Here is a 22,041-nt window from a genome sequence, read left to right as displayed (position 1 = left end):
GGACCTCGGACTGGTTTGTTTCTCCTTAAGAGACGACCTAAGAGTCACTTCCTAGTACTACAAATTTCATATTAAATTTGATCGGGTACGACATCGGTCAGTCTACAATCACTCAAATGCTCTCAACATAAATGTGTGATCAAAGGAAGAGAAGAAGAAGAAAAAGAAGAAGAAGAAGAAGAAGAAGAAGAAAAGCACGCAAAAGCAAAAGCATGCATGTGTCAGAAAAAGTACATCACTTTTTTAGATAAGGACAACACTTTACAGTTACGTGACCGGTCGAAAAAGGGCAAAAAGGTTCCTAGGTCTCTGCTAAATTCAGACACAGCTGCTAACAAGGCAAAGAAGACTTCACGCAAGGTCTATAAACGGGAAGCAACATTTAATGCAAGATCTTGAACATTAAATGAAAGATCAAACTAGTCATGAATGACTATATATGCTTCAACGGACACTTGCAATGGGCAAATTCAACAAGACAATATATATCACTATCTCAAACCTTGAATGGTTGGCTTTAGGCTTTGCAATTTTTAAAAAAGTGATATCAAGCCCATGTAGCAACGAAACTAGAGATGGAGGTTCTCGAGTCAAATGTACCATAGTGTATTCATCTCTGTAGGCTAAGGAGTTCCAAGCATGTGCATCTTCGGAACATGAACCTTAGTGAGTGTACCAACTTATGTATCCTCTCTGTGAGAGTAAACCATACACTCAATCGTTGTAAAAGCTAAGGTTGCATACCTTAGTGAGTGTACAATCTTATGTATCCTCTCTATGAGAGTAACCCAAACACTTAAACCAAACCAATTCAGCTATCATATGTAAATCCTGAAGAGGCTAGGGAAAGAATACTTGTAAAGCCTGGAGAGGCTTGTCAAAGAATACTCACTGCGAGTCAGAAGTGGCTGATTAAAGAATACTAGCACTAATGAGTGAAGTTGGCGATCCAGGAAGTGGTCGAAAACACTCATTGAGAGTCAGAAGTGGCTGATCAAAGAATACTAGCGCTAATGGTGAAGTTAGCGGGCTAGGAGTTGGTCGATAATACTCACTGGGAGCCATAAGTGGCTGAGTAAAGAATACTAGCGTCAGCGAGTGAAGTTGACGAGCCAAGAGTGGTTGAGAATACTTGGGACCAGGAGTGGTCGTGACCTAGGTGGTCTATAATACTCTGCGAGCCTGAAGAGGCTGAACAAATAATACTTGTACTTCATTGAACATCTAATGGAACCCTTCATTTGAAGGAGACTGGACGTAGCTTAGTTTGAGCGAACCAGTATAAAATACTTGCACTATTTTAATGTTTCAGACGCACCTTACTTGGTTGATCTAATATACTAAAAACTTCGTCTAGTGCTTATCGTCTATTAAAACTATCTTTAGACGAAAACCATACTTGTTCAACTTGTTATCCTAAATAATGGTTTTCGTTTAAAAAGTATTTTCTCTAAGCAGGATGATGAAACTCCCAGACGCAAAATGATTTTGTTAAACCAATCCTGAGCAGTTTCTGTTTAGCCTTCACTAATACCATTTTACTAAACGAAAGAGAGTCTTCTTGCAAAAATGTTTTTCAAATCCTTTGTTCACACACACACATATTCAACCCCCCCTTCTATGTGTTTTTCATCTAACTTCATGAAACATGAATGATATGAGTATGTGATAATGTGATGTGAAGTCTTGCATTGAATCTTGTGTGACATGCATCATGTGCATAAAAACTATTTTATGTAATGGGGCATAGTGTGAAACACATGATAGGGAAGGTTCCCTTAAGAGTTGAGGGATTCATGATCTTAGAGGCATGTAATATTTGGGAGACCCAAATTTTTCCCATTTGTGTGTATGGATTGTAAATTGCCCAACATCGTTGTCTTGACTCTCCCTAATATGTTTTTCCTAGTGTAAAGTGTTGAGGTGAGTCAATCACCAACATGTCTTCCTAGACTACCATATGAGTCTTCTAACCACGAGTGATGTGTTTTTAATTAACACCACATACATATAAAGTTAGTGAGTCTGCATCTATGTATCAATTATATGTCTTGGGATTGTTTATGATGATGTTGACATGCCTTGACATCACTAATAATGCTATATATTGTGTTTAGATTCTTGATATCACTCCAATATTTGTATTATTGTTTTCTTTTGGAAATGTTGTTGATAAGGTTCATCAAGATGATGATATCGATCATGAAGTTTAGCTCTTATGTTATTTTCATGGTTGCAATCATCGTAAGAACTAGAATTTTAGTTTATCCCATTGAATATTCTTTAAGTTTATTTTAATTGTTTAGGATTCTTGTTAATTATTTGATTTGTAACGACTTTTAGTTAGCCTCTTTTAAGTTTTATTGTTTTACTTCTACGTTATTTATTTAATATATGACTAACAAATTATATAGTATTCACTCGCATACATTTGTTAGTATTTTTTATTCAATGTTAAATGATATGTTATCGAACTTAAGTCCTCTGACATATGTCTCAATCCTTTCTCCTCAACTAATAGGTTATTATTAGTGGTTAATAAAAATGAATTTAATCTATAAAAAATTAAATAATATGTATTATGATCATAGTTCACCGGTAGAATCAAGCTAGTAACCCAACCGGTCTAAGTTAACCCAATTCAAACCGATGGTCATTTTCGCAGTTGGACCAACGACCTGCGGTCTCCAATGCTGACCAGGAAGTGCTGCTCAAAGTGCAGCATACATGTTAAAATAAAACAACTTTTAGTCAGGATAAGATTTGATCATTTAATATTTATCTTTTATGTGATAATAGTACAGGTTAAATAGTTTTAATATTTATCTTTTTATCACCTTAATGAGATGAAATAAATTGTTGTTATATTACTAAAATAATTTATATAATATATTTTTATTTAAAATTATATATTTAATTATATAATAATTTATGTAATTCAATCATTTATCATTTAGTTATTTTATGAATATTGTATTGATTATAATTTTTTTATATTTTTTAAAGGATGATATAAATCTTATTGATATTAAATATAAATTTTTCTTTAATTAATTAAACAAAAGAAATTACTTATTGTTTCATTATTTTTCAAAATTAAATATGATTTTTGGGTAAGGATAGATGACACCTGGCAAAGAAAATATGGATTTAATTATCTCACTCTCGTCTCTATTCTTATATCCTATTCTCTTTTTCGTTCTCGTATCAAGTAGATGTAGAATTTGTGTTCTTATTCTTGTATCCTTTGAGTATAAGATATAGACATATCTATCAAAAATTAATTAAATACTATTATTTTGAAAGAAAAATAAATAAATTTTAACATAGAATGAAATTATAAAATTACATTAATTTGACTTTATTTGACATAAATTAAAAAGAGAGTAAGAACTATATAAATGTTAAGTAAATTATAAAATAAATTAATTAAATATCTTAAAATTGAAAGTGGATACGAATACAGATTTGTGGTAAATATGTATATATTCATCCTCGTACTTGATTTATTAAATCGGATATTACTCATACTTATACATGGTTAAATCAGATATTTTTCATCAAAATTTAAGATAAATTCGAACATTATTTATAAGTTCAAATTTATTTATTATCTTATTCTTGAGTTACTTTTTAATTAATTAATTATTTTTGTTTAATTAATTTTTTTTTTGGTAAAGATAGGAAAGATTACAAAGATGGTCGCAATGAGAATTGAATCTAGGTTCTTATACTTCTAACTACCCAATCTCTTCTCACCTAACCACTAGGCTAACTCTAATGGTTTTTTTGTTTAATTGATTGAATATATTATACATATTTAAAACGTTAATATTTTTTTAAAAAAATATTAGAGATCAAATTAAATAATTCAATGTATAACTTATCAATTCGACGACTGACTTTTGATAGTTGATTTTATTTTTAAAATAATATTATAATAAAATATATTGTCTAATAATTTTAAATAATAATAAATAATTTATTAAAATATTAAAAAAATAAGACCTAAATAATTGGTCACGTTCATGTCCGCTCGAGTAACAAACATTATTGAAGCTTGTTGGGTAACATTTGTCCATTTATGCAAGTGGTAACAATAGATGGAAGCAGATACCTAAAATATCAGAATCCATCAAATCATGAGAAAGAGGAAAATTCAGTATTGCACAGGGAAGCAGCTCTTACAACTGGAAAGCCAGAAACGTGGATTCCAGAGTGGTTGTTGCAACTTGCAACCAATCAGATTTAAAACACCCATATATTGTCGCATAATACTTTTAACATTTTTTAGAACTAAAATAATGGATTTGAGTTTAACATTGTGTTATAAGAGGTGGATAATTTTTCATTTATATAACTTTTATGTACTGTACTAAGAACAATCTTTTCGGCCAGTATAGAGGCCGAACACTCAATCGGCCTAGAAAAGGGGCTGAGAAAGCGTACTGTCCTGAGAACACCCTTTCGATCACTACAAAGGCCAAACACCCATTCGGCCTAGAAAGGGGCCGAGAACCCTTCCGGCCACAAACAACCGATAAACAACGATACATGACCAACAACTCTAGTGAGGGACTGACCGTGTATACGGTCAAGGGAAAGGCCGAACACCTATTTGGCAAGTGGGTATGTCGAACACCTATTCGGCAAATAGGTCAGCCAAACACCTGTTCGGCCAATAAGGAGGCCGAACACCTGTTCAACCAGTACAAAAAAGAGCACCCATTTAGTCACAAATCTGAATGACAGGCCAGCATGCAATCATGGAAAACCTTTTGACTAATCAACGATTAAAGACTAATCAAAAGACAACAAGCTCCAGTTACCCATATCTCAAGATAGAAGGCCCATCAAGCCCAAACAGGCCCAAACTTGTCATTATAAATATATGGGTGATGGGACAGGAACATGTATGATTTATCTAGTATAAAAGCCTTTATTGCTCTATACCGAACACTTACTTGAGCGTTGGAGTGCCTTTGCAGGTACCCTCCCCACCCTTTGGAGATAGTATTCGGTCGGCACGGAAGATTTAGAAGACTGCGAAGAAGGAGTGACAAGAGGAGTGTTTCTAAGCAGGAACATTTTTGGCACCCACCGTGGGGCCGAAACCAAAACGGTTCTCGACCCTGAATTAAGATGGTAGCAACCAAGAGTCAACAGGAAAATGCAACAGTTCACAATCTCGGGATGCCCCGGGAACCGAGACAACAGACAAATCAGAACGAGGAAGGAATGGAGGAGTCATACGTGGACCGGTCCCAACCTCCCAACCCGTCATTGGCCATCGAACAACTGAAGGCCGAAATGATGGAACTGAAGAGACTTCAGGAGAAGGACGCCCACGAGCTGTCGGTCTTAAGAAAAGAGAACGCGAAGCTCAGGAGCGATATCCGATCCTAGCACCCATCCCACGATACTCCCAACACTCTATCAACCAGAGATCAGGGGGAATCATCGGGATGATACAAAGAGACAAGGACCCCTCAACCACTTGGCGGGGTGACGACCACAACCCTGGAGCAGCAACGGCGACAAGGGAGAACACCGTTCACTCCCGACATCACCACAGCCCGATTACCGGACAACTAGAAGAATTTGGCCTTGGAGAGGTACGGTGGAACCACCGATCCAGAAGAACACCTCGATGCCTTCGTCACGCAAGTCGGTTTATACACCGAGGAGGATGTTGTCATGTGTAAGGTATTCCCCACGTCATTGAAAGGACCGATGCTAAACTAGTTCACAAGACTCCCCTCGGGATCGGTAGATTCATTCACAACCTTGTCCTCTCGTTTTGTAATACAATTTGCCACAAGTCGACCCCATCTGGTCACATCCATAGCTCTGGTTAACATTCGCCAAGAAAAGAAAGAACCCCTAAGAACCTTTATGGAGCGATTCGGGAAGATGACCCTGTCTATCCGAGATCTAGACCCAGCGGTGGCAATGCACCACCTCACCACAGCATTGAGGCCGGGCCCCTTTGTAAACAACTTATGTAAAAAGCCACCCCGAGACCTGGACGATCTAAGACAGAGAGCCACCAAGTACATGCAGATGGAAGAGTTGGCCAAGTTTAGGAATTAGAGCCGATCCGACCTCTTCCTCGGAAAGAAAGAAGTTGAAAAGGAGCACCTTCCAAGGTCTCGCCCTCGAGACGCACCCGACCGAGAGAGGAACAATAAGGGACCTCGATATGCGCAATACACGCTGCTCAACACCAGCAGGACCAAGGTGTTGGAGCAGGCCTTGGCCACAGAAATCCTGACGGTACCCCGCCGTGCTATGACTCCACCCCATGCGGAAAAAACCAAAACATGCCAATTTCACAGAAATAGGGGACATACCACTGAGGAATGCACAGCCCTACGAGATTGTATTGAAGATCTCGTTAAGTCAGGCCACCTCAAAAACTTCACCCAACCCTCGGGTAGGAAGAGATACGAGAGCTACCATGATAAGAGGGAGTTCGAAAGGGGGCACCGCGAAAGGCACCCCCGAGGTATAGATCCCGGGAACGCAGCAAATCTTAGGAAAGGAACGATCAACAACGAGATCGGAATCAACCCAGAAGGGTAATAAACACCATCGCTGGAGGGTTCGTAGGTGGCGGGGGCACTTCCTCGGTGCGAAGGAGACACCTAAGAGCAATCAGATCGGTCAACGTAGTGACACAAGCAGGGTCGGTCCGCATGCCACCCATTACCTTCACTGACAAGGACTTCCAGGGGGTTGATCCAGTGCAAGACGACCCTATGGTCATCAGTATAGAGATTAACAACTGTATTGTGAAGAAGACATTGGTGGATCAGGGAAGTTCAGCCGATATCTTGTATTGGAAAACTTTCGAACAGCTGGGTATCCCCGAGCGCGAGTTGGCACCTTACAACGAGCCCTTAGTCAGATTTTCAGGCGAACGAGTGGACACCCGGGGAACGATAGACCTATACACCTACTTCGGGGACGAACAATAAAGACAAAGGGTTAAAGTACGATATGTGGTGGTACACGCTAATACCTCGTACAACAACATCCTATTAGGCTGACCCTCTTTGAACAAGCTCCGAGCTATCGTGTCCACTCCCCACTTAGCTATGAAGTTCCCCTCTGAAGAAGGAACGATAATCACTCTACACGCCGACCAGAAGACGGCTCGCGAATGTTACTTCGCCAGCCTAAAGGTATTGCCAACTCCAAAGCTAAGGCGAGATGTCAATGTCATCGGCGATGTCTGCAAAGAAAGGCCGACCACGGACCTAGAGCTCGATCCGAGAATTGAAGACGAACACTGGGTTGAACCAATAGAGACAACAATCCTGTTTCAGCTGGGGAGAAACGAAGAACAGGTCACTTACTTGAGTTCCCAATTTTCAGAGGCCGAGGCAAGAGACATCAAGAAAATCCTTGTGAAGTACTCGGACCTCTTTGCTTAGACGGCGGCTGACATGCCAGGCATCGACCCAAGTTTTCACTGTCACCAGCTCTCAGTGTGCCGGGACTCCAAGCCCATCACACAGAAGAAAAGAAAAATGGGAGGAGAAAGGGCCCAGGCGGTAAAAGATGAGAAAACCAAGCTACTTCAAGCGGGGTTCATTAGGGAAGTTAAGTACTCTACTTGGTTGGCCAATGTGGTAATGGTCAAGAAGGCAAATGGAAAATGGTGGATGTGCACCGACTACACAGATCTAAACAACGCATACTCGAAAGATGCTTATCCCCTGCCACACATAGATGCGTTGGTTGACGGAGCAGCAGGTCATTAGAGGTTAAGTTTCCTTGACGCGTACTCAGGGTATAATCAAATACCCATGTAATCACCGGACGAGGAAAAAACCGCATTCATCACTGATTCTGCCAATTTCTGCTACAAAGTGATGCCATTTGGCTTAAGAAACGCGGGGGCAACTTATCAACGGCTCATGGATAAGATTTTCCGTCGATAGATAGGGAAATGTATGGAAGTATATGTTGATGACATGGTGATTAAGTCTACCTCTGCCGAAGAGCATATAAGAGATCTCGGAACAATATTCGACCAGGTAAGATGGCATCACATGCGGCTGAATTCGGCGAAGTGCACCTTTGGAGTCGCCGGCGGAAAGTTCTTGGGTTTCATGCTATCGAAAAGAGGCATAGAAGCTAATCCCGACAAATGTCAGACCATCGTCAATATGAGAAGCCCACGCAATGTAAAGGAAGTCCAACGACTAGCCGGACGCATAGCTTCATTGGCTAGGTTCCTGCCTTGCATGGCGGACAAATCAAGGCCCATAATGTCCCTGTTGAAGAAGGCCAGCAAGTTCCAATGGACCAAAGAATGCGAATCCTCATTTCGAGACTTCAAGACAATGCTCACAGCCCCACCATTGCTAGCTAAGCCAAACCCCCAACTAGATATGATCGTTTACATTTTGGTGTCGGACAAAGCTATCAGCATGGCTCTAGTGCAAGAACAAACGGAACAAATTCCGGTATACTTCATCAGCCGAGTCTTGCAAGAAGCCGAGACCCGTTACCAACATCTCGAGAAAACGGTTCTAGCTCTCGTACACACGGCCTGACGCCTCCGGCACTACTTCCAGAGCCACAGAGTCGTCGTTAAGACAGATAGCCCGATTATCAAAGTCTTGAGGATGCCTGAACTAGCCGGGAGAATGGTTGCTTGGTCTATAGAGCTGTCGCAATTCGATATTCGAGGACCCATCAAGGCACAAAGCATGGCCGACTTCATAAACGAATTCACCCCGGAATTGCCTCCCAAGTCGCATGTATGGACTTTGCACGTGGACGAGTCGTCAAACCAACAAGGTAGTAGAGCCAGTATTATACTGGAAGGACCTGGTAAAGTAGTGGTTAAACAATCGCTACGGTTCGATTTTAAGGCTTCCAACAACCAAGCTGAGTTTGAGGCCCTTCTCGCCGGCTTGCGGCTGGCAAGTGACCTAGGCATCACTAGAGTCAAGTGCTAGAGCGATTCACAAGTGGTAACAGAACAGGTCAACGACACCTTCCAAATTAAAGAACCAACACTGCTTTTGTACTTCCATGCTTTCCAAAAGCTGAAAAACAATTTTGACGATGTTCGCGTTGAGCACACACCCCGGGAGCTCAATGCAAGAGCTGACCAATTGGCCAAGCTGGCAAGCAGCAAGAAGACAAGCCACTTGCACAGCATTATGCAACAAGAATTCCAAACCCCAAGCGTTGGAGAAATCAAATGCTTACAAGTCCAACAAAGAACCCCTGATTGGATGACCGGTATAGTTAATCATCTCTCAACTAGAGAACTACCCACCGATCCACTCGAAGCAAAAAAGATGAGAACCATGGTTGCACGGTATACCTTAATAGCTGGAGAGCTATATAAGCGGGGTGTCTCGTCACCCCTTCTAAAGTGCCTAGCACCTGAACAAGCCTAGTACGTCCTCCGAGAAATCCATGAAGGGATATGTGGAACCCACTCGGGAGGACGAACCCTCGCAGCAAACGTTATCAAAGCTGGCTACTATTGGCCAACCCTAACAACTGATTGTACCAAGTTCGTTCGGCAATGCAAACCTTGTCAACAGCACGGACCCCTAACGAACCAGCCAGCCTGATGGAGCTACTTGGAGAAGAATGTTGATTCTTCAAGTTCTCCATGCAAGCACCAAAGAACTCTTGAGGAAACCTTCAAAAGAAGTTTGAATCTCCACGAAGGAACCTTCAATGGAGGTTGAAGCAAGCAAGGGATTCGGTTACTCCTTAGCTTGTTCTAGAAGCTTGAGGAACCAAGGTAAAGGTTGAAGAACCTTTGGTGAGAACCTTAGAGAGAAAATTCTCTTCGGTTTTGGAGAGACTCTTGAGAGAGAAATCTAAAGTTTATTTCTCAAGATGTTCAAAAGTGAATACAAGAGTAGAAATTACAAATATATAGGGAGAGGTAGCTTATAGTGTAAGTTAATCTTAACCATGGTTCACTAGGAACCATGGTAAGGTTTAGCCTAACCATCCATGGTTTCTAAAACTTGTAGGAGAAGCTAACCTTGACCATGGTTCACTTAAGAACCATGGTAAGGTCAGCCTAACCTACCAAGGTTTAGAAGCTTGGAAGGCAAGCTTCAAAGCTTGAAGGAGAAGCTTCACAATTTCGGCCAAGAACAAAGAGATGAGCTAGGCGGCCAAGTCTCAAAATGCTCACTTGATTTATTTCAAAAATATTTGATTTGATTTAGTTAGGTTCATCATATGATGATGATACCTAGCTAAATCAAATCTATGAAAAATTAGGAGCAAAATAAGTCTAATATGCAAAATTTTGCCTAGGCCCAGTTTTTGCCCAATTTCTAGTTACACTCTCAAGCATTGCTAAATGCCATCCCTTTTTCCCTACTGAAAAAAAATAAAATGAATGTATCAATAAAGGAGGTTAAATGGAGTCTAAGTTCCCAAGTAACCTACCCTAGAAACATTATACAATGACTAATAAAATGCAATAAAGTGTCTCACAAATACGAAGGCAAAATAAGCCTATACAAAGAGACTACTATATATACAAACATATGAAAAGGTCTTTAAGATCATCCCATTCCTCTTGGTTCTTTTAAGATATCACCTCTTGGATTCCTTGGCCTTGGCCATAGTCTATCATCTCCTCCCTCTTGAAAAGGATTTGACCTCAAATCTCGAGGGTCTTCATGATTATTGGCCACACCTACAAATAAATGATAGCAAAAACTAGGAGAAGTGGTAGTTGTTCTTCTCCTCGGATTCACCAAAGCTTGGACCTCTTCAATGGAGCTTGAAATCCGAATGTAAGACACTTGAAGGAGTGAAGATGTTCGGACTTAGGGTTCCTAGACTATGGATGGAAGCATCCAAGCTTAAGGAACAAAGGAAAGCTCACTTCAAAAGGTAGGAAACCTAGCTAGGGTTCCTAAAAAGTGATGGCTCTCTCTTGGTGACTTTTGGAAGAAACTTGGCAGAATATTTGCTCGCAAATTTCATATATCAAAATTTATTACAATGTGTGAAGGAGGTAGCTTAAATGGATCCGGAATTAGGGACACTTGGCGCCAATGTGGAGGCTTCACATGTGGCACCAGGTTTTGAATTCAAATTTTGAATTTTGAATTCAACACTTAACTCACATGTACAAGTCCAGTTCACATCGATGCTAGGTGTATTTAGGTTTGATTTAGTGTGCATTTAGGGTTGAATTTGAGTCACACGTGTTAATCCAAGGTGGCACCATCCATGTGACTCAAAATGCAAATTAAATGCATGCTAAATTAAACCTAGTTTTGAATTTTGAATTCAAAACTTAACTCACATGTATAAGTTCAGTTCACATTGTTGCTAGGTGTATTTAGGTTTGATTTAGTGTGCATTTAGGGTTGAATTTGAGTCACACATGTTCAACCAAGGTGGCACCATCCATGTGACTCAAAATGCAACTTAAATGCATGCTAAATTAAACCTAGTTTTGCCTAATTCAGTTAAACTAATAATCCTCCTTAAATCCTAATCTAATGGCCTAAATACAATGGCCAAACATATACAAACATTAGGAAATAATAAAAGAAACAAAATGAGCCCAATATTGGGTACCAAAAGCCCAAAGGCCCATGAAGCCCAAAACTAGGCCCAATAAGCCTATGGCCCAAAAAATGCTATTCTATGTGGTCCAAAATACAAGACCAATATATGTGAAACCTATACTAATATAATATGTAAAAAATATAAGAAAAATGGATTTATCAAGAGATGGCCCATGTGAAGCTCAAATTGGGCCTTCCAGGCCCATCGAGCCCATTGGGCCTTGACTGGCCCAAAACTTCATGTCTAGCCAACTCCTCTTGGCTCCTTCAATGTGTCACCCCTTGCCTTCCTAGGCATGATTCCATCATCCCCTCCCTCTTGAAAAGGATTTGTCCTCAAATCACGAGGATCCATGGGAGAAAAATCATCACCTACATGCACAACAAACCATGTATAAGAGGTGACATGTTCATGAAAAGAAAATGGAATGTGGATCCTAAGAGGAGTCCTTTTATCTAGCCTAAGAAAGAAAAATAAACTATCAAAATTAGACTCCCTAAAAGTAAAAATAGGATCCTCTTCTAAGTATAACCTAGAATGAAATCCTAAAAATGTAATGACACTATGGTTAAGACAATGAAAAGAGTGATTCTTAAAAACTACAACATCTTGCCTAAAGTACCCTAAAAGTTAACCTAGGCTTTTCCTAAAATATAAAGAAAAGACAACTAGAAAACGTCCTAAACAATTTTGGATTTGATTGTTTGCTAGATACTCATAATCATATAAACTATATTTTTCTTGTAGGGAAGGAATCATATTAAGTTCAAAAGAGAATGAACTTCCCATAAGAGCAAACATAGAATATAGATTATTACAAGTTGTATCCATCAAACAATGTAAACCAAAAATTTGGTGCTTTATTAGAACAACTAAGGTAGAAGGAGTCCTAAAGAGGGGAAGGCTTTCTTCCTTGGGCACCACCAAGGAAGTAGCACAAGAAGTGGAACTAAATGTAGTCCACTCCTTCTTCACTGCATCTTGAAGTTGAGATTCATTTTTCTTTAAAATATTTTGTTCTAGAATCTCTACTTCATGACTAGTGGTAGCATAAGGGTAAGAGTTAAGGTCTTGATGTATGAAGAGAGTATTTTGCAAATGGTTTATAGAACAACTCTCTGCATTCACAAGTCCTTTAGAGGAGATATTTTCCTCCTTACTCTTCCCTAAGAGAAATGCCTTTTTTTTCTTCTTTATCTCTATTTTTTCTCAATTTTTCTTTTGCTAAAAGTTTTTCTTCCTTTTGTTTAAGAATGTGAATTTCTTCTTCTAAAATTTCAAGTTGTGCTTTTCTTTCAAGTTTTTCTTTTTCTCTTTTTAACACTTCTTGCTTTGTCCAAGGTGTTAGTGATTTAAGCCTTTGAGTATGATGTGAAAAACTTTTTGGAGAGCTTGAATCACTACCATTTGAAGAATATTTTCTCATGATTAAACAAAAGAATTTTTATATGCTATGCAAAAGAGATAAAATATTTTTGGTATTTTCTAGGAACAAAACTAGCACTTGGAAGTCTAAGTGTACAAGTTGCACTATCAAGGGAGGTGAGCTACTAAGAGCCACTTAATAACCAAGCCTTTTCAAGTGGAAATCACTAAACTCCCTTGTGGTATTTTCAATTCCACAAAGATTTTCACAAAAATTTTTATGTGTATGCTTTTCACAATTTGTTTTTGGAGCTATCTAAGCGTGAACAATTAAATCTACACAATTCTAGACGAATCAAGGTAGCAAAGTAAACACAATTAAGATCAAACAACTTAAAGGAAACAAGGATAAGCAACTAGTCGGTTTGCCCTAAGTGGAAGCTTGAAACATATGAAATTTCCTAGTACTACACGTGAGTAGGCTACCAAGGGTTAGATATACCTGACCATCTTCTTAATACTCCCTCCAAGCTTTACAAATTGATTTAAAATACAAGATAATTTGCAAGAATTTAAACTACACTAGAAAGCAAATAATGGCGGCTTTTGTGACCAAATTAGTGACGAATTTGTTGTCCAATTTTTCTAACACTTGTTTAAGTGTTCCAATCCGCCACTAATCCTTGAATTAAGTTGCTCCTGGACCCTGCACAATGAACACAACAAAGTGATTAATAAAGGCTTCTCACAAGGTTAAAGGAATGATCACTCTTGTGAAGGTAGTTTAGGAAAAGTTTGGTCACTAAATTAGGTCAAATTTTGAAGTCTTTAATGTCCAAGTCTTTTCCTACTTTTTGTTGAGTCAATGTTTGATCCTTAAGCAAGGATTTGAGGCCACTTCCAGCACAGAATGTTTAGTCAAAGAAAACAAGACAAGCAACAAAAGCACAATTTAAGAAGCTTATACCAAAAATTGAAGAATAAGGTGTTTATGACAAGACTCAAAGATATCCAACAAAGAAAGCTGAAAAATAAGACTCCAATGAAAGCTAGCACACAGTAAAGAAAGCTCCTAGATAGGCACTAGAATATATTTACAAAACAGCAAAATATTTTTGAAGGAATTTGAACAAGTACACACAAAATAGTAGTCCAAAGAAAATATGGAATCAAGTGAATTTTTCTTGTTTTTGCTCTTCTCGGCTTTTACTCTTAAAAATGCTTTATATAATTTTTTTATTCTTTCTTTTTCTGAATTCAAATTAAGATTCCAGAGAAGACATTTGCCTTTTGTTTTCAAAATTTTCACAATTCCAATGTAAAGAAACCGAGACTACAAGTTTTTCAAATTTCAAGTGAAATTGGTGGAACTAGTGCACTATTTTTTAGGTTTTAATAGGATTCTTTTGTTCACTTTCTTTTTTAACTATTTTGAGACATCATTCTCTGTATTTTCTATGTTTTCCAGAAACTACACTTTTAAAATTTGAATCCAAAAGAAATAGTGCACTAGAAGTAAAATGATTCACTTGAAATTTTAAGTAACACAAAATTGTTTCAAGAAATTTTTTATAGAAAGTGATTTGAAAACTTAAGTACATAATGGAAACCTAACTCTAAGAAATTTGCTAGAACTAATAGCAAATTATGAACTCAATAAGGCAAAAGAAAAAGCACATATAGGTAAGCAAAATAGAGAACAAACCGAAACCAAACAATTAGACAATGCACTCGAAAAGAAAAATTAGGTTAACATGCTATTCAAGGAATTTTTGTAACATATAAGGACTAAACATAAACTCTAAGACAAAACAAGGATTAAAAACCAAAATCTAATGCAAATGCATGAGGTCAAATCACGGACACATACAAGAATGGAGAGACTCAAATAAAATCAAAATAAGCACAAGCAAATAGGTCCTAATACATGTTGATTGTGGAAGAAATTCAAAACAATCAAACAATGGATCTATGAAACACAAAGCACAAAACAATATAGACCCGAAAAGAAAAACTCAAGTAGACACAAGAATACACAAGAACAACAAGACCACGGATACACAAAAAGATGAGGACACTTATCTCCTTGAAGACCTTGCTCTTGATACCAAAAATGATGGCAAAAACTAGGAGAAGTGGTAGATGTTCTTCTCCTCGGATTCACCAAAGCTTGGACCTCTTCAATGGAGCTTGAAATACGAATGTAAGACACTTGAAGGAGTGAAGATTTTCGGACTTAGGGTTCCTAGACTATGGATGGAAGCATCCAAGCTTAAGGAACAAAGGAAAGCTCACTTCAAAAGGTAGGAAACCTAGCTAGGGTTCCTAAAAAGTGATGGCTCTCTCATCGTGACTTTTGGAAGAAACTTGGCAGAATATTTGCTCTCAAATTTCATATATCAAAAGTGATTACAATGTGTGAAGGAGGTAGCTTAAATGGATCCGGAATTAGGGACACTTGGCGCCAATGTGGAGGCTTCACATGTGGCGCCAGGTTTTGAATTCAAATTTTGAATTTTGAATTCAAAACTTAACTCACATGTACAAGTCCGGTTCACATTGATGCTAGGTGTATTTAGGTTTGATTTAGTGTGAATTTAGGGTTGAATTTGAGTCACACATGTTCAGCCAAGGTGGCACCATCCATGTGACTCAAAATGCAACTTAAATGCATGCTAAATTAAACCTAGTTTTGAATTTTGAATTCAAAACTTAACTCACATGTATAAGTTCAGTTCACATTGTTGCTAGGTGTATTTAGGTTTGATTTAGTGTGCATTTAGGGTTGAATTTGAGTCACACATGTTCAACCAAGGTGGCACCATCCATGTGACTCAAAATGCAACTTAAATGCATGCTAAATTAAACCTAGTTTTGCCTAATTCACTTAAACTAATAATCCTCCTTAAATCCTAATCTAATGACCTAAATACAATGGCCAAACATATACAAACATTAAGAAATAATAAAAGAAACAAAATGAGCCCAATATTGGGTACCAAAAGCCCAAAGGCCCCATGAAGCCCAAAACTAGGCCTAATAAGCCTATGGCCCAAAAAATGTTATTCTATGTGGTCCAAAATACAAGACCAAAATATGTGAAACCTATACTAATATAATATTACAAAATATAAGAAAAATGGATTTATCAAGAGATGGCCCATGTGAAGCTCAAATTGGGCCTTCGAGGCCCATCGGGCCCATTGGGCCTTGACTGGCCCAAAACTTCATGTCTAGGCAACTCCTCTTGGCTCCTTCTATGTGTCACCCCTTGCCTTCCTAGGCATGATTCCATCAATAAATAATAAAATTCATTAGAGGTGATATTCTCAACGAATAAATGTGAAAGGTATATCCTAGAAGGAATCCTTTAATGGAACCTAAAGAAATCAATGATACTAGACCTTCTAATATAATGAATAGGATCCTCTCCTAAACATAGACTAGATATATTAATAAATCCTAAAAATGTGCTAAAACTAAAACTATAGCACACTAAAGACTTAATCCTAAAAACTAAAACATCTTGCCTAAAGTACCCTATGTGGTAACCTAGGCATTTCCTAGAAAATAAGGAAAATACTACTAAGAAATTTCCTAAACAATTTTGGATTATATTATTTGTTGGATAGTTATGAAAAGAATTTGTCACAAGGAACCTTGAAGGTTCATATGTTATATCCAACAAATAATATATTCCATAAATTGGGTGCATTATTGACACAACTAAGGTAGGAAAAGTCCTACACAAAGGAAGGCTATCTACCTTGGGCACCATCAAGGAAGTAGCATGAGAAGTAGAACTAAATGAAGTCCACTTCTCCTTCACAAAATCTTGAAGTTGAGATTCTTTTTCTTTAAAAATAATGGATTTGTGAATCTCTTCTTCAAGACTAGTGGTAGTGTGAGGGTAAGAGTTAAGGTCTTTATGAATAAAGAGAATATTTTTCACAGGTTTTCTAGTAATAAATCAATTCTCTTTAGTCATAACTCCCTTAGAGAATATTCCTTCCTCTTTACTCTTCCCTATTTTCTCACTTTTTCTTTTGATTTTCATTTGTGCTTGATCCTCAGCCACTTGTTGAGGTGAGAGAGGATAAAACACAAATTTCTTTTCCTTATGAGTGAAGGTAATTTCATTAGTAAGACTGTTATGTATAGTTTTCTTTTCAAATTGCCATGGTCTTCCTAACAAAATGTGACAAGCTTCCATTGGTATTATATCACATAAAGCTTGGTCCTCATACTTCTCAATGGAAAACTTAACCTTCACTTGTTGATCAACTACTATGCGCCATCCTTATTAAGCCATTGCAAGTGATAAGGTTGAGGACGTGGCATAGTAATTAAACTCAACTTTTTAACCAACCTAGTGCTACAACAGTTGCACCATGAACCACTATCAATAATGAGAGAACAAGCATTATTTAAAACATTACATCTTGTATGAAAGATGTTCTCTCTTTGTGATAGGGTACCACTAGGTTGATTATGAAGGATTCTCCTAAGCATTAGGAGCTCTCCTTCATAAGGATAAACTGGCTCCACTTTGGACCTTTGAAGCTTTGTTTCAACCTCACTTTCACTAGAAGAGGAGGTAGTAGTCTCTTCTTAACTACTATAAGTGTCATGCTCCCTTAAGATCATGACTTTCTTTGTAGGGCATTGAGAAGCAATGTGGCCTCTCCCTAGACACTTGAAACATTTAATATCACTAGTCTTTGTGCTAGTGTGTGGAGTGATGTGATCTTTATCCTTATCTTTATTTTTCTCTTTCTTTTTAGCCAATTCTTTGGAGGGTTCTGAAATAATTTTCTTTTCAAAAGGTTTTTCCTCCTCCATGTAGTCTTTCTTAAGAGATCTAGAGTGAGAGCTTTCTCTTTTAGAAGATTTTCTCAATATTTGTTGTTCTACCCTTACACAAAGTTGGACCAAGTCATTTAGGTCCATGTAGGTCCATGAATCTGGCTACTGTAGTGGCTTCCTCTTCCCTTATACAAGCCCTCATCATGTAAAGCTCCATTTGTTGCTTGTACTGTTCTACAAACATATCCCTTTGTTGGAGCCTTTGGAGCTTATTCATAAGCTCCCTTCCATAGTAGGTGGGAATGTGTCTCCTTCTTATAGCACTTTTAAGATCATTCCAATATTGAATTGGAGGATCATTATGGAGGCACCTTTCTCTTTCTAAGACCGTCCACCAATACATGGCATGCCCTTGGAAGCTAAGGGTAGCCAGAGGGACTTTTCTCTCTTCACTTACCTTGTGGCAAGCAAAGAGTTGCTCTACCTTCATTTCCCAACCTAGATATAACTCCACATCATCCTTTCCAAAAAATTATGGGAGGTCAACTTTGACTTCCTTAGGTCTTATTGTCCTTCTAGGTGGAGGTTGGTAGTGATCCCCTTGATTCAAGCTTTCATTAGGGGATGTATATTGGGAATGTGAGCTCCTACTTTTTTTTTCTCTGTTTCTTCATATCTTCTTTCAACTTTTCTTCTTCTTGTCTTAAAATTCTCAATTCTTCCTCAAGGTAAGCAAGTTGTCCTTCCCTTTCAATTTTATCTCTTTCTCTTTGAAGAGACTCTTGCTTTTTCCATAGTTTAAGTGATTTGAGCTCTTTTGTAATATATGAAAGACTTTTTGGAGAGCCATCACTTTCACTATGGGAGGATTCTTGAGACATTTTAACACAAAAAGATTTTTCACACAAAAATAGTTTTTAACAAAATAATATTTTTGGGAAGTGCTTAGACTTGGCACTTGGAGGTCTAAGAGTACAAATTGAACTTTGGAGGGAGGTGAGCTACTAAAGAGCCACTTAATAACCAAGCCTCTTCAAGTAAAAATCTCTAAACCTCTTTGTACGTTTGCCTCGCACAAAACAATTTTCACAAAGATCCTTTCGAAAAGGAAAATAACAATCAAGTGCCTAATGTGTACAATTATCAAGACTTGAAATCATAAATTTCTTGAAAACATAAGTGGCAAGAAAACATAAATTTCTTGAAAACATAAATTGCTGAAAACATAAATTGCTTAAAACATAAATTGCTTAAAACATAAATTGCATGAAAACTTAAAGAGCAAAAAACATAAACTAGGCGTGGAAAGCAATTAAACCTAGGTGAGAGCTTGGAAAGCACCAAAGACCTCCAAGGACCCTCTCATAAGTACTAACGGATTTACTACTTGAAACACTTAAGAAGAGATGGAGATACACCAAAGGAACTCCAAGACACTCCTTAATTAAGGCCTTGTACAAAAATGGAAAATTAAAAAAAAATAAAAGAAAATGAAATGCAAATTTACTTCAAATGAAATGCAAATTCACACTCCAAATGAAATGTAAATTTACACCAAATGAAATGTAAATTCACAATCAAATGAAATTAGTGGCTGCACTTAATTTCAAAGAAAACAAAATTAGCCACTAACTAGAGACAAATTTTAGAGACGGATTTTGTAAGGAAAAATGGGTTTAGAAACAAAAATTTCCGTCACTAAAATTGGTCTCTAAAGTTCACAAAATTTTCTAAAATTTGTTGCTCCTTCTCTTCCAATTCCAGCCACCAAGAATGCAGCCCTCACTAGTGTATCACTCTTCTTTTAGAAGAAACCTTGACTTTGATTACTTCTAGGTGTTTTCGAAGAGACCTTCCACCAAGAGAGAACAAGCTCCCTAAGCAACCACCAAAGCCTTCAAAGTTGACTTCCTTTGACTTGGCCTTCTACACCTTTTAAGAAGCACTCAACCACCTTCAGTTGCTGGAATATTAGTGCTAAAACTGAAAAGGCACAATTTAGAATAGCTTCACCAATTGGTGGAATGAAATGAGACAAACTAGAAGGAGTTCCAAAAATTGACAAGCACTACTACAAAATCATTATTTTACATCGTCAATTTTACATCGGTTTAGGTAGAACCGATGTAAAAATTAGATACGGTGGCATATTCGTAAATATGAATTGAATATACAGCAAATCTACATCGGTTATATATAAAACCGATGTAATTAGTGAGCATTTTACATCATTTTTAACTAGACCGATGTAAATTTAAATGTGCGGTGGCAGGGTTGTAAATATTTACAAGTATATCTACATCGGTTTTCAAAATAACCGATGTAGTGCCTCAAAGCCATATGCCAAAGCCAGGTCTCCTTCTTCCCAATCGTCTAGGTCAAGACTCGCCTCCGCGTCACCAGTCTCCTCCTCCACCATTCTCACAACGTCAACAACCCTAACCCTAGTTTATTGTGTCACAGCCCGCATCACTCTTGTGGGCCTTTGGGCTTATGGATGAAATCTTAGATTGGGCGTTTCCTGCGGAGCATTGCGGCGACTGAGTCGCAGCTGTGGGCGGCGTCGGAGTGCGGCGTGCGGTTCTGGAACTTCAAGGATCTTTACTCGTCGTGGTGCGGCGTTGGAGAAGGAGGCATTGTGCGGAGCGGCGACGAGGAGAGCGGGCCGTTTTGGGAGTGGGTGTGGAGTTCGCCGACGCTGTGCTTGGTTGCGGGCGAGGGGAACAGGTTGGGTTGCAGTGGACACAGGGATGGGAAGATTAGGTGCTAGAAGATGGATGATGAGGGTTTGGATGATGGTAACAACTACGATTGGAGCAATCGGTTTAAGGAAAGCTTGTCTTGGCAGGCTCACTGTGGCCCTGTTCTTTCCCTAACGTTCACCTCTTATGGTCAGTCTTCGCTCTTCCCTGTTAACTTTACTGCTCTGCACCAATTATACTTGGGCTTGTTTAGATTAGGATCATTGTTAGCCGTGTTATCTCGTGCTATAGGTGTTTGTTTATCATTTTTTCTTCTTCTTCCAATTGCAAGTTTTAAAGTCGAGTGGGACAAGAAAGGAACAACTCACTCTTCCCATCAGAAGATGGCTCGTGCCTTGGCCGGGTCGCCTCAGTCTATACTGAGTGGAATCGGAAGCTGGTCGGGTCGGAGCGGTTGGATGGATGAAGGTGTGTTTTTGAACACCGTGTGTAAGGTGTTTGTGAAAATGCGTAGCTGAACTTGCATGTTTAAATGCGGTGTTTTGTTTTTGTTTTTTGTTTATTAGGCTCGTTATCAGGTGAGACCGGAGCAGGTGCAGTGAGTTTGCTGGTGAAGATGGTCTTGCTGTTCTTCTTGTGCATGGTTTTGGTGCCTTCTGGGAGCATTACCGTGACAACATACGTGGTTTAGCTGAATCTGGAAATAGTACTCTTGTGGGCTGAACTATTGAGAGATTTTATTGTTAAATGTTGTGGATGAACCAGTCCACCTTGTTGGAAACTCAATTGGCGGTATGATTTAAACATAATTTGGGTACCTTGCCTAAAAAATCTGTCCGTTTCACACATTACTGCAGTAACTTCCTGTATATAATTCTTTTTGCCTGTTTATTCTTGCTCATGTTGATGAGTCGATCATTTAATTATTACTTTTCTGTACTCAGGTTATCTTGTTGCTATTGTTGCTAGTATTTGGAGTGTTTTGACCAAATCCATTGTTGCTATTGTTGCTATGAGATTGATTATATTGCTAGGTATTGTTTCTATTTAGCAAGAGTTGCTATTTTTTTATGTTGTTGTGGTTATTTTTGTTAACTTGTTATTATTATTTTGATCTAACTTAATTATTTTATTTATGTTTGCATATATAATTATTATATAGTCTCAGCTAGGGAACTGAAACCTGAATTGAGATTATTATAAAATTTGACATGTTTTTTTTTCTTTGTTTCTTTTATTTCAATTAGTTGTTTCGTCTAGATTATTTTTATGTTGTCAAAGAGCAGTGTGCACACTAAATGCACGTTAAATTACCTCTTGATCCGTAAATTGTTTTTCTATGGTTTTTGTGTTTGTGTGCAGCTTAGTTTGCCTACCAGGGGTAACTTTAATATTCTGAAAATACCAGTAGTAGCCTATATTGGAAAAATAGGGGAAATCAAAATAAGTAGCAGTCCTAAGAATATGCTGTAAATATATTAGAACATGATGTTTTTTCCTTAACAATCAGCTACAGCAGCTTGTTATTTGCAAAGTTGATTCCCAACTAATTTCTTCATGAAGAAAGCAGTTGAAACCCTGG

General features: G+C 38.1%; 2 protein-coding genes across 3 annotated transcripts; both read left to right on the top strand.

The window, feature by feature from the left end:
• The first annotated feature begins 8,639 nt into the window (after positions 1 to 8,639).
• Positions 8,640 to 9,425, top strand: LOC145954550 (uncharacterized). The gene is made up of 2 exons (XM_083069049.1): positions 8,640 to 8,939; positions 9,066 to 9,425. The coding sequence occupies exons 1-2, from the start codon at positions 8,640 to 8,642 to the stop codon at positions 9,423 to 9,425; spliced, it is 660 nt and encodes a 219-aa protein (XP_082925175.1).
• A 10,549-nt stretch (positions 9,426 to 19,974) lies between these two features.
• On the top strand, positions 19,975 to 21,256 carry LOC145949748 (uncharacterized). Of its 2 annotated transcripts, none has more exons than XM_083060607.1 (3): positions 19,975 to 20,648; positions 20,799 to 20,927; positions 21,026 to 21,256. In XM_083060607.1, the coding sequence occupies exons 1-3, from the start codon at positions 20,531 to 20,533 to the stop codon at positions 21,148 to 21,150; spliced, it is 372 nt and encodes a 123-aa protein (XP_082916733.1). In that variant the 5' UTR covers positions 19,975 to 20,530; the 3' UTR covers positions 21,151 to 21,256. The 2 variants fall into 2 exon arrangements, 1 of the variants encoding a protein (XP_082916733.1); XR_014428171.1 differs by having other exon boundaries at positions 19,981 to 20,648; positions 20,791 to 20,927; positions 21,026 to 21,255.
• Positions 21,257 to 22,041: the final 785 nt, after the last annotated feature.

Source organism: Cajanus cajan, chromosome 1 (assembly GCF_000230855.2).
Source record: "Cajanus cajan strain Asha chromosome 1, NIPB_CcT2T_4, whole genome shotgun sequence".
Taxonomy (NCBI): Eukaryota; Viridiplantae; Streptophyta; class Magnoliopsida; order Fabales; family Fabaceae; genus Cajanus; species Cajanus cajan.
Note: the sequence above shows the minus strand (reverse complement) of the source record. Positions and strands in the feature narration are given on the sequence as shown.

Excerpts from the sequence above, each read along its gene's own strand:
- LOC145954550 (XM_083069049.1), top strand. The coding sequence starts at position 8,640 with ATGCCTGAACTAGCCGGGAGAATGGTTGCTTGGTCTATAGAGCTGTCG. Across the intron at positions 8,940-9,065 it reads TTCTCGCCGGCTTGCGGCTG|CTGAAAAACAATTTTGACGA; the intron begins GCAAGTGACCTA and ends GCTTTCCAAAAG.
- LOC145949748 (XM_083060607.1), top strand. The coding sequence starts at position 20,531 with ATGGATGATGAGGGTTTGGATGATGGTAACAACTACGATTGGAGCAAT. Across the intron at positions 20,649-20,798 it reads CCTAACGTTCACCTCTTATG|TCGAGTGGGACAAGAAAGGA; the intron begins GTCAGTCTTCGC and ends CAAGTTTTAAAG. Across the intron at positions 20,928-21,025 it reads GAGCGGTTGGATGGATGAAG|GCTCGTTATCAGGTGAGACC; the intron begins GTGTGTTTTTGA and ends TTTGTTTATTAG.